Source organism: Pteropus medius, unplaced genomic scaffold, assembly GCF_902729225.1.
Source record: "Pteropus medius unplaced genomic scaffold, Ma_sr-lr_union100, whole genome shotgun sequence".
Taxonomy (NCBI): Eukaryota; Metazoa; Chordata; class Mammalia; order Chiroptera; family Pteropodidae; genus Pteropus; species Pteropus medius.
The window spans coordinates 6,138,949-6,151,739 of record NW_024350927.1 but is presented as its reverse complement, the minus strand read 5'-3'; the positions used below and the strand labels follow the sequence as shown (position 1 = coordinate 6,151,739).

At 50.0% G+C, this 12,791-nt stretch overlaps 1 protein-coding gene across 4 annotated transcripts in view; it reads right to left on the bottom strand.

Moving 5' to 3' along the window:
• CLSTN1 (calsyntenin 1) overlaps positions 1-12,791 on the bottom strand; it is a 56,515-nt gene that overhangs the window by 16,600 nt on the left and 27,124 nt on the right. For 2 of the 4 annotated variants that reach the window (XM_039842284.1, XM_039842287.1), the window contains exons 3-7: positions 5,778-5,807; positions 4,430-4,625; positions 2,613-2,821; positions 1,130-1,279; positions 846-1,031 (exon numbers count right to left, since the gene is read on the bottom strand). In XM_039842284.1, coding sequence (XP_039698218.1) covers positions 846-1,031; positions 1,130-1,279; positions 2,613-2,821; positions 4,430-4,625; positions 5,778-5,807 — 771 coding nt within the window. The remainder of the gene's footprint in view (positions 1-845; positions 1,032-1,129; positions 1,280-2,612; positions 2,822-4,429; positions 4,626-5,777; positions 5,808-12,791) is intronic. The other 2 variants (XM_039842286.1, XM_039842288.1) reach the window with 1 other exon arrangement.

Sequence of the window (12,791 nt, the reverse complement as noted above, 5' to 3'; positions counted from 1 at the left end):
AAAACACCTGAGGAGACTCATCGGCGGGATGAGCCGGCAGAGACCGTGCTTCTTCCTTGGGCTTATTCGCCATGTAACGATTTCCAGTTATGTAAGAAAACTGGCTGCCTACGTCTCAGGGCTGTCAGGCTAGCGGAAAGGCAGAAGGCATCAGAAAGTGCTCCCAGCTGACCCTGAGAGGCTCTTGAAACACAAAAGACCTGTCTGATTATGAAGAGGCCATTTCAGTGCCTGGGACTTTATCGCCAGCCAAGTAAAACACTCTTTCTCAGCATTTTCCACGGGAGGCCATCCACACCTCACCTTTACGCCATTTAGATAAACTAGAGAATTTTCCACTGAAGTGAAGACAAGGAAGCAGCCTTTCGGTCAGAGTGGCAACCCTGCTGCCTCCGGCCTCGCCGAACAGCACCTGCCGTGCATCCAGTCTGTGGGGACCACAGATCAGATGTGGGTATCTGTAGCTTCTTCTACTTATCGGCTGGTAAAAGCTGTTGTGTTGCCTATAGTTTTTTCTGCAGTCCTTAAAAAAACATCTCGCTTCATTTACAACTCACTCGCCCATATAATACCTATTTTAATGGCTGTCAGGGTAAGTCAGATAAATACTTTCTTCAAACAGTGGTTCTTAAAATGCACGCACACAGAACACTCTGAACAGACTCTGAGGGGGCTATGTACCCCTGACACCCAGCCAGTGCGAAAAGCAGCCGGGAAGGCAGCAACAGCCACGTCGGAAAGCTGGGAGTCTGTTTGAGCTAACAATCATGAACGTCGACACACACACATGTTCCCATGTGCCAAGGTCTCTGTCACCTCCACTGGAGACCCCCAGGCTCCCTTACCACACAGCCGGTGCAGGGACTTCTCAGAGTAGGTGTCACGGTCACAGCCTTTCCCTATGTGGCTGGTCTCCAGCTCCACCGTCACCTGCACCGAGGCCACTGATTCATCGCACGTCTCTAGGCGGATGTCTGGGAAGAGGGCCAGGGCTCCTGTGCCAGGCTCATACTCGACCCTGCTGCTCCATCCTGCATCGGGCCACACATGGAGGAGAACTCGCTTTAGGTGTCCGCGGTGTACAAGCTTTAAGCACAAGTGCAAGAGCAGACACGAGAACGGGGCTCACCTTGCCACCCAGGGGTGCAAGTGGGCTTGACGCTGATCTTTACCAAAACGTCTTCTGTTGCTCTCTTCTTCCCGCAGTCGTAGGCTGTGACCGTCAGCTTGTACTGGTGTTCCTTCCCGTAGTTTAGCTTCTCTGTGTTCTTGATATAACCTTCCGGAGGAAAAACACGACAGTGAGACCCCAAACCCGTGCCCGTTTGGACCTCCGCTGTCCTCTGCTGAAACAGAAAATGCATGTGTCCTCAACCCTGTAAAATTGGACAGGGCAATAAACTTAAGTTTGAGATAACTGGCACTCGCCCTGGCTTTCCTGAGCTTGAGCACACACTAAAACCATCTCTAACGACTGAGCAGAAGGAATGAGCCCGCACAATTCAACTCGTTTATTCTTACAGGATTTTTGTTTTTATATTTACTTTCAGATTTAACAGTTCACATATAAGAGAATATGAAAAGATAAAACAATTAAACACTAGATCAAGCTGCATTAAATACTTCATGCAAAAGATTCGCTTTAAAAGAGAGAGAGATTTCCTAACCCCGTCCACCGGAACAAAAGCCTACTCTGAACATGAGATGAGGACAAACTGTTTGCAATGTCCACAACTGCACCGAAGATTCTGGGCTGGCGCTGACAATGGAGACACTATGTCATCGTCCCAAAGCCATAACCTAATGAAGCAGCTGAGCTCTAGACTGAGTTAACTCTGTTAACTGCTGCGGATAGAGGGGTCTGGCAGTAGGGTGTCGCCTTCATCTTTAGGACGAGGCAGAAGATTGAAATCTGATGGAGAACAGAATGGGCAAACCAGAGATCAGTCTTATTCAGATGCGTGCTGACTGGAAGCAGAGGAGAGAAAAAATAAAAATATGTTAAGCGGGGGATTTTTATTAGATTTTGGTGGGAAAGGAAAAAGAGAAACGTCCCACAAGAGAACACAAGACTTTCAGAGGACAGAAGAAAGGGTTTCGGGGACAGAGTGAAAAAACAGGAAACAGACACACCATGTTAGGTCTCTGCTACGGACTGAATGTTCCTGTCCCCCAAAGTTCGGACGCTGAGGTCCTAACCCTCAATGTGATGATATTAAGAGGCGGGGCCTTGGGGAGGGACTCAGGGGTAGACGAGGTCATGAGAGTGGAGACACTGCGATGAAACTGGTGTCTTTACAAGAAGAAGAGACCTCAGTGCTCTGTCCGTCCCAGCACCTGAGGCCACAGTGAGAAGGTGTCGTCTACAAGGCAGGAAGCAGCTCCTCACGGGACTCCGAACGGCCAACACCTCGATCTTGGACTTCCCTGCTGTTTCAGCCACCCGGCCCCTGGCATTCCGTCACAGCAACTCAAACGGACTAGGACCAAGACCGTCTCCAACCTGTGGTTCACTTTAGTGCAAAGTCTGGGTTTGAAACCGACTGGCTTAGAAGGGACACTCTGCCCGGAGTGTCCTCCTCGGCGAGGAGAGCTCGCTCTTGCATTCTCACCGTCTTTGTCAACCGTGAAGGGCGCATCTGGAGTGACGATCTCATAGCTGCAGATCTGGCTGAACTGAGGGGAGCAGTCTGCATCCACGGCCTCCACCCTCACAATGCTTTCGTACTGCTCCCCCTCGACCACCGTCGCTTTGTAGGACTTCTCCTTGAAAACAGGCGCGTACTCGTTCACGTCGCTCACCTGGATGTGCACGGTCGCTCTGGAGGAAGGAAAAAAAGCTGTGTGCTTTGTCTTGTTACCCCCAAAATATTCTGCTCTATCTTTAAATTTCCTTTTACTGATTATTTTGTGTTATTAAATTTTATGTTGAAGATAAAAAAATTAAACTATTGTTTTTAATTTAGTGTGGAGACAACAGAAAGTTAAAACAGGAATTTTGATGGATTCTCCCAAGTCCTAGGAATAAAGTAGCTGGCAGGAAGGCAGCGACGGAGACTTGGAAGCCTCTTGACAATATGGGATGGGGCACGCGGAAGGGACGTAAACTCGATCAGACGATCTGTTAGCTCTCTACTCACAGAGTTAAAAATATTTTGCTGCAAAATTCAGAAAAACTCTCAAGCCAAAGGAAGAAGCGGTAAGAAATAGAAGACGGGAAACTATAAACATTAAAACAGGTTTTGTCCTGCTCCTAAGGAACAGAGATGGTTAGTAACCCATGGTTGGGACATTGTTTATTCAACTACTGAAGGGCTGCGACACGACCTCCGTCTTGCCTGTCCTGGGGACCCCGTGCTGCCACGTTCCACCCGCCCCACTGGGGGTGAGAAAATGAAGGCAATGTCAGGCCAGGCCACAGAGAGGGGAAACTCTGGGTTCAAGGGTTATTAGTCTGGGTATGTTTCTGAATCAGTCAAGATTGAAATTAGATCTTTTTCAAGGAAAATAGTGTGAAAATACTTTTTCAAGATTGATTGAAATTAGATCTTTTTCAAGGAAAATAGTGTGAAAATACTGTGAAAAGGATGAGAAGTAATTCACCGGTACTCAGCATCCCTGCTATTCACCAAGACCCTCCAAACCCCAGTGCCACCATCCACACAGCCATCCACCCATCCACCATCCACCCATCCATCCATCATCCATCTATCTACCCATCCATCATCCATGCATCCATCATCCATCTACCTGTCCGTCCTTCCATCTCTACCCATTCATCCACCCATCCATCCACCATCCATCCACCCATCCATCCTGACTCTCACAATGGTCATGTGACATCATCTCACCCACATACATCTCTTTCTTTAGTCAATGTACTAAGTAAAAACTGAGACTGAACAGACTTAAATCTGCCTAACGTCACAGGGCGAGGAAGCAGCAGCGGAGGGCAGCCTAGAAGCCTAAATGTGTCTCGTGCAGAGCCCTCTCGGTCGCACCAGGAGCCCTCGACGGGCAGGAAGGCCGTGAACGCGCCCGGGATGGGGCGCAGAGACCGATCGGCTTTCCTCCACCAGCTCAAATGAATTTCACGCCCTTAGAATTTAAACAAAAGTTAAACGTACCTACAAACTATCTTCCTAGGGAAAAATTAGGCTTTTCATGTTTTCAATATAAGGCCTTGGTTTCTTGACCAGAGTATTTGGTGGGATAAAATCACTCATCATTCGTTTATTCCACACCTGCCACGTGGCCTCCACTTGCTGAAGCCGTGTACAAGGCTCTCTGACCAAACTGCTCACAGCCTCACTGTGGGTGGCCGAGAACCACCTCCTGCCTCACATTTCAGAACCACGCCAAGTCCCGGGGACGGGGTGAGGACGGTCACTCGCATTTCCTACGCACACGCCCTGCCCAGCGCACTTACTTATGAGACTTCTTCATGCTGGCACCGTCAGGCCCCTTCCCGCAGTCGTAGGCCTGGATGGTGAATGTGTAGTCTTTCTGCAGTTCACAGTCCAGCTTCTCTTTAGAGCGGATTATTCCCTCGCCAGTGGACTTATCCACCACCACCGCGTCGAAGGGGACGTTCTGCCCATGAATTTTAAATCCGCAAATCTCACCTGGGGAGTCAAAGCAGCACAGGTTAGAATCCCTGCCACACGCACCACGTGCGCAGTCCCCTCCTCCCCCAAAGAAAATAAACGGCAACAATTCGGCAGCCAGGGGTTTAGAGGGTCTGTGGACAAAGCAGGGGGCTGTGCGTGAACAGGGTGAGTTCTGGGGCTTTAGTAGAAAGAAGCATGTCTGGCTTCCCAAGCAACTTTTTAAACTTTGCATCCACTCATGCAGGAATACAAAAGAGAGAGAAAATATAGACAGGCATTTCACAGGAGTACTTAGGACAGCTCCAGGGTCAAAGTGGTCTCATTAGCCCACAGCACAGGCCCAATAACACCGAGAAACTGCCCCAGCGACTGGGGACAGCTGGGCGGCTATTTTGATTTGGACCAGACAGAAGGCTAAAACGCACAGTTAAGTGTTGAGAGAGGAAGAAGCGTGAGATATAGGTTCAGCACCGTAATTACAGAAAGTCTGTCAAAAAAAAAAAAAAATCAGAAGAGATAAGTCTTCCTGTGCAATGAGCCTGGCTAAAATTAGGGAATCGAAACAAACTACCGAACAAGAAAGGTAGAAATACCAACGTTTCAGGCATCCATTTCAACGGCCAGCATCGCGGTTAAGCACTGTGTGTGTCGCGGGAGGGACCTGGCAGGCCAGTCCCCGTTTGTTCCGTATCCGCCCTATCGGACGGGAAAAGGAAGCCTGCCTGGGGACTCAACGTCCAAGTTGGCTGACGAGCTTAACCGGGAGTTCAAATCTAGGTTTCTGTGCTTGCCCATGGGAGAACAAAGGTAAACGTTTCAATGGATACATCAAACTTCACAAAATGTATTTCACATAAAAATAAGATCGAACTCTTCCGAAATTATGACCGATAGAAAATGGTCAGGAAGTGACTCTCTTAAGTTCGGTTAAGAGAAAACGTACAGTATTATCCACATAGTTCAAATGGATGTCTGATTTCCAGATATTTCTAACCAAGGGTTTGGTTACAAACAATTTCTATCAATATATTTCAAAACAAATAAGAGGAGAATAAATTGGGGTAAAATAGCATGACAGCTTCTTCTGTTTAAGGGCTGATTCCCAATTTTATAAACAAAGTTAGTGGGTTAATATTCATAAGAGGGAGAGAAAGAACCCTTTATCACCTTCTTTGGTGACTGTCACCTCAAAACTCTCTAAAGGGAGAAAAGATAAACCCATGTCAGTAATACAAGAAAGAAGGAAGACGGAACAATCAGGAAAAAAAGTCAAAGATGCAAATATGACATAGAAAAGCTTGACATAATTTAACAATTAGCTCAGTAGCCATGTGTTAGAATTGCTATAACAAAACTGGACCTTCGGTAACAAAATGTCTCAGTCCTACTTACCACAAACTACTGCATAATTTTGAAATTACACTAACCTACGGATGAAATAGCACTGTAAAGTTTCATATTACCCTCAGGTGTCAGAACTTTTAACGAACATTAGATGACGATGGCATACTATCTGTCCTTTTACAGTTTTCAGATTTTTGTTTTCATGCTAAATTCTTGTGCTTAGGTTCTGGTAACATTCAGCTCATCGTTAGATTTAATGAAATAAATGGCTGGAGCAACAGGTCTTATTTTAACCCTCTGTTCTTGAACCGAGTAAATAACGGTGATTTCTAACCTAAGCTTGGCTCTAACTTAACCAAGGCCACAAACGTAAACACCTTTTCGAATGGAACATCTGCTTAAATGTGAACCGAAACGAGATTCAATATTGTGGTGAGGCTCGAATGACCATCCGTAAGCCGATGTTGTGCTGCTCAGCTGGCCCCAGGACCAGGACAAGAGTAGGAAACTGAAGATCAGTGTGGCCGAGCTGAGGGCACCTTATGTCCCCAAATTTACCACAGCCTGAATTCTCTTGCTTGTTTTTTTTCACAGTGGTTTTACCGTATATTTCTATATCCCCAAATAGTGTTGTTTTGTTTTGCTTCTGAGGTTTGAAAAATGGCATCGTACAGTATAGAATTCTTGTGTCTTGCGAAAGCTCAGCCTTGTGATGTCAGCCAGGTGATCACCTCACCCTGATGGCTCAGGCAGCTATGGTGCAATCATTTTCCCTGTGACGTACAGTGGGGACCCAGTGAGCTGACACAGGTATAGTGTCACCGCGTGGCATAAAGACAGCACTCAGCAAATGTTCACCATTTCTATAATCATTTTCCATTGTGTGAATGCACCGTGATGTCATTTTTTTGCTGCTTGTGAACAATGCTGTTAATGGATGTTTCTGTATGTGCTTCCTGCTGCACAAACAGTGTCTCTTTAGATCTGTGCTGGCCAACGAGGCAGCCGCCAGCCACACGGGGTGGCTTAAAATTAAGTCATTAAAATTAATATTAAAATTAAATAACATGAAAAATTCGGTTCCTCCGTCGCACGGGCCGCATTTCGAGTGCTCGGCGGCCACATGCGCCCAGTGAGTACGGACTGGAGAACGTGGGAGCCCGCCCGCCCCATCGTCACAGCAGCGCTCCTGGACAGCCCGCCCGAGGGTCCCCGGGGGCCGCCACAGCCCGCAGGCCAAATCCACCGCGTGTGTTTCTGAACAACCGGCACGCTAAAAACGGTTATCTTTTGAAATATATTATAAACAGCTATAGATACCAAATATTTTATAAAATGCATCAAAGTGTGGGTAGAAAAAGGCCAAAAAATGTTATATGGTGGGATGAGAAAATTGTATGAAGTTCAGGTTTCAGGGTCCATAAGCAAAGTTTTACTGGGACACAGACACGCCCACTCGCTGGTGCACTGTTGATGGCCGCTCGCCCACTCCACTGGCAAAGCTGGGTCACTACAGCCACCACACCTGAAGTATTTACCATTTAGCCCTTTACAGAAAAAGTCTGCCGATTACTGCTCTGGAGACACACCTCTGAGCAGAATCGCCGGGTCTAGGTATGTCAAACTGTCTTCCAGAAGGTGCTAATTCACTGTTATATTTACACTTTTGGGGTGTATATTAGTCCTGCACAACACATTTTAAAATAAGTCAAGCTGCCTAGCTTTAATTCAGAGAACCTTTGCCAGTTTTTGACTCAGAGTTGACTGTTCTGCAGAAAACATGAGTGACGGTGGCTTCATGACAACTGCCACTATGTAGGTAAGTGCAGGTTTCAGACCTGGATCAAGTGTGTGACCTGGGCAAGGCCACCTCCACCGCGCTCTGTTGAACAAGGGGTCAAAGACACTCATCATTCGAGCAATGTCCCTGAGATGGTTTCTGGGAGGAACAGAACTGTTTGCCAATAGATTATACTCCCCAAACCTCTCTCTCCTTTGAGATTTCATGCCGGGAGGAGGGGGAGGGAGACCAGGAGTGTGGGAAGGCGCTGAAGTGGTTCGATTTTATAAGTCGGGTGCTAGGGAAGGCTTCGTTGACAAGATAACCTCTGAACAGAAACCAGAGGAAGCTGAAGGAAGGATTTCGGAAGCGGGGCAGCGAGCGCAAAGGCCCTGAGGCAGCCCTGGGCCTGGCCTGGCTCCGGACAAGGAGGCCGGTGCTGCTGCAGCAGCCGCACGAAGGGCAGGCTGCAGACGAGCTCAGACGGAGACGGGGAATTGAGGTGACACCGGCTGCTACAAGGACGTCAGCTTGTCTCTGAGCAGAAATTACAACATGCCTTATATTCTGAAAGACTCCATCTGCTGCTGTGATGAAAACAAGCCTGTGAGCGTTCAGAGATGGTCACTGGGGTACTCCGGGCGTGAGGTGCTGAAGGCCAGAACCGGGGGAGCCCCGTGCGTGGTGAGAAGTGGGCAGATCGGGGCGTGTCTACAAGCGAGGCCAGTGCTGTGGGGCCGTGAGCGAGGACCCACGAGGAGGAAGGTCTGGAGGGAATTTCACTGGAGCCCTGAACATGTGTCTGTATCACAACTTTGGAAGGAACAGTGTCTCAGGGAGGTACAATGATCAAATACAAGTTATTGTGAAACTCATTATGTATTTCCAGGCCGTTCTCTAAAAGCCTGGATCCACTGATAATGAGAAGCGAAAATGCGTGCTATGTCTTGTCCACGTGTCCTCAACCGATTGCTCTGACGCTGGCAGCCTGAATGGGCAGCGCCCGCAGATTCTGCTGCCCCAAATCCACAGGTACTTAGTAAAGTGCTAGGCAGGCCGAGTCCTCTTTCCTAGAATGACGTAACAGCCATCTTGCCAGGTGACGACCTGCCTTCCAGGGCGCCGCGCTCTGGCAGACCTGGGTTCCCAGACCAGCTGAGTGACCCGCCGTACGCGTCACTGCCGAGCCATCACCTACAGACCAGTGGCACACCCTCTTCACTGGTCCTGTTCAGTCCATCTAGGACCACATTTCCGTGAGGATGGATCCAAGCACAGCGAGGCGAGGGGCGGGCAGACGTGGTGAGACCTGCTGGGGGCTAAACTCAGGCAGCTTGGGCAGGAAGGACCAAGGAATTTTTAGGAGGATGGGACTTCGTCAGTGACTGCACAGGGAGAGTTAAAGAGTGGGGAGTAACTGCCTGGTTTCCGGCTGATGGTGCCACTAAGGGAACGAGGACACGGGGAAAGAGACAGACTCGGGAGAGAGGTGATGTGCTCCGCTGTCTCCCCACTTATCCCTGCAACCTTCTTGGCTCCGGAGTATTTTAAAGCCAGACACTGAACTGTTTCGTCCATACGAAATCCACTAGATCTCTAGCAGATAAAGATTTTCTTTAACAGAACTACAATAACGTTACACAGCCAACAAAACTGACAACTCCTTAGATGCGCTCACGGTGAGCATCTTTCTGGCTCTCGAACCACACTCAGTTTATGAGCTTCCTCCCCAAACCCGGCACCAGCTTCTGCCAGCAACGCCCCAATCCTGGGAGCTGATTTTCTAAGCTTCAAAGTCGTCTCGGACCCATCCTTCTTCCCTCTCCCTCATCCTGGCACGTGCAGTCCTATTGGTCACGCACACAGGACAATCACACGCACATCGTCACAGAGAAGTTACACGCATTACACGGAGTGACATCACAGTGACACGTAACGATGCCTCTCTTGCGCTTTGCACGGTCAGTCCTCTGTCCTAGACTCACCTTCTCTCTACCTTTGCGAGGACAGACCTCTCAACACACACCTGCCCTGTTCCACTTCCTTTCTGCCCGGCCCCTTCTCTTCCAGCCGACCGTGTGCCGCCGCTCTGCCGGGTGGGGCACCGAAAACCGTCTCGGCTCACTGGGAACGCCCCGCCAGGGCCCCGGATGAGCTCTCTGGTCGTGCTAGCCCCAGACGGACCAAACCTTTCCCTAGCTCTCTCCCCCTTCCCTCCCCTACGGTCATCTAAAACAGTCAGAAAGAACTTTACACCAAAGAATTTTTTTAAAGCAAAACATAAAAATGTAACCATGGATGAACACAACGTGCAGGACGGATCTGACTCCCCGATACCCACAGTGCCGCGGGGGCTTGCGGGCAGCGCCTGGCGCTCGGCGCCCTTCCTCGGCGGCCTGGGCAGCCTCGGCCTTGGGCAGCCCCCACATTCTCAGTCTTTCATCAGATCTGAGCATGGCCTCCATCTGTGCTGCGCTCCCCCCAGAGGGGCGCATCCCTAAAGCCCACGCTGCAGCCTCCCCCACGCCCAGGCCGTCCCGCCCTTATACTGCAATCCTAATGGAGGTCATCAGCTCTGGCTCGAAGAGTTAGGCTCTCTGGATGCAAACAGAAATCCATTCCAGCTAACTCAGGCAAACGGGCTTCACTGAAGAGCCATCGGGAACTCACGGAATTGACTGCAGGCCAAAGAAACGGGCTTGGAAAGCAAAGCAAGACAGCTCGAGAGACCAGAAACAGGGGCCACGACAGGCCCAGAGCAAACGGGCCTGGACAGATGGAACGCAGCCTCGACTGGTTCTAGCGCCTTCTTCCCTCTGCTCAACAGCCACATTCCAAGAAGAGAGCGTCTGGTCAGCCTCACTTAGGTCTTTAATGCTTTTGGCTGTAGACCCAGCGATCTGGACCCAGTGGGAGAGAGATTAGGGTCATTAACAGCGAGCACCCCTACACGGTCCCTGCTAACCCACCTCTCCCTCCTCAGCCCGGGCGCCCACGCTCACCAGCTGGGTGTCCAGGCTGGCGCTTGTTTTTGGTGACTGGTCCAAGCTCGTTTCCGGGACAAGCTCACGTGTGGCTCTCATCGGTACAGTTTCTTGCGATCCCTTAACAAAAACCACTCAGCCAAGGGTGATGCCCCCACGGCCCAGCACAGGGGCCAGGCTCTGTCTCCAAGCTCCTCACCGAACACAGCCACGGCTCTCCAGTTTCTGAGTGCCAAGAACTGCCTGGGAAGCATGTTAAAAATGCCGTCTGTCAAACCCATCACGCCCAGAAACTGCGACCCGGCAGTTCTAGGGAGCCCAGCAATCGGGGTTTTGCTGCCAGGCTGTTCCGATGCAGGCAGGCTGCAGTCTGTGCCTGGAGAAGCCACGATGGGCGGTTTCCATACCTCGCCTCGCTGGCTGGCGGGCCCCTCAGCTCCGCCCTGAGGCCAGACTTGGCGGCCAAGAGCGGCACAGGGAGCGGACGGGAATCGGCACGGGGAGCGGCCAGAAGTGGCATGTGGTCCCCAAGGACCTGGAGGCAGTATCAGGGTCATGCAGGTGCCGCCACACCTCAGGGGACACTGTGAAGCCCAGGCTGACCCCCAGCCTTCTGCTCCCCCACGCTACATGCCACACAAGCTAACGTCCGCCTCTCTCTCTCTGGAAGCCATGAGAGTCCCCACCTCTGGTCCTGCCCCGTCACCCCTCACCGCCTGCCAGTCCCACCATCCTGCGGGGAGCTGCAGCCCTGCCGCAGGAAATCACTCTGCCGGCACCGCCTTGCCTCTTCATGAACTCCAGTCCTCCCTGCGTGTCCCCTCTCCCCCTTGGCACTGAGCCATGAACCGCCCAGTACCCCGGGTAGCTCTGTCCACGCTGGTTTCGCCCTCCCACCTGGGTGCCGGTGCTCTGAGAACAGAGACCCCCCCTTTACGCTGCCTACAGTCTCCAGAAAGCCTAGCGGACCCTCTAATATTTGATGGTTACGGACCCCAAACCTTTCCTGGAGGCAACTGCATTCGAAATGAGTTCACGCTAGTGGGCAACTATTAATATGTAATTTCCGTCCTAACATCCAGATAGTTACTTAAAACTGCGACGCAACTGAATATTGCTTTATGTTAATTAGGCTAAACCACATGAAATTTCTGACATTCCATTTTCTCAAACATTCTGATAGATTTAATATATAAAAATGGTAATTTTGTGTGGTTTAACCTAATATATGCAACTCATTGCTACAAACACAATGTCTGCCCTGTTGCATATCTCAGCAACAAAACTGGGGGGTGATGTGTAGTAAACTCCATCAGCCATCCTCAGAGCACAAGCCACACCAACTGCAAAGAATATTAAGAAAATTATCACAGATCTGAGTTGGTTTTAATTAAATATCAACAAGAATAAATTCCTCATTCTTGCCCTGAAGTTTCTTTCAGACTCTGTTTACGGAGTGACTGTTTAGTCTTGTCAAGCATCTGTAAATGCTCAGTCTGGAAGAGCAGGGAAAGAACATTGGCGGAACCACCCACTAGGAAGACGAGGACACGGAGGACGGAGGGGCGGGGTGCCCGTGCTTCTGATACAGGAAGTGACGAAGAGAAACTGGTCAAAACAGCGACAGCGTGGCCTGTGTTGGTGGTTGTTGGCTTTCGACTTCCCATCAAATACACAACGTGGACGACACGTTTTCTTACCCACCTCTCCTCCGACTTTTAGCAGATTAAGGAAAAGGGGCTGAACAAGGAATTGAGTCATTTTAGCTTCCTAAAGTACCTGACAAATACCAAGACTTGATTCTTAGTTTCATCCCCTCTGAAAAACAAATCTGAGCCAGACCCTGGTTCGACACGAAGGTCTGATGAGCGACAATTTGCAATGCACTTCGGTGACCGAGCGCCCGGCATCACACGTGTTCTTATTTCAGACCTTTGACAAGCCCTCTCTGGTGGTAACTCACACGCATTCCCGTGATGGGTAAGACCACGAGCCAGAATGTTTGCAACGTTCTAAAGACAAGGTCACGGTGAGCCTATGAATCCAGGCTGGAGTCAGACCACCGGGCAGGGA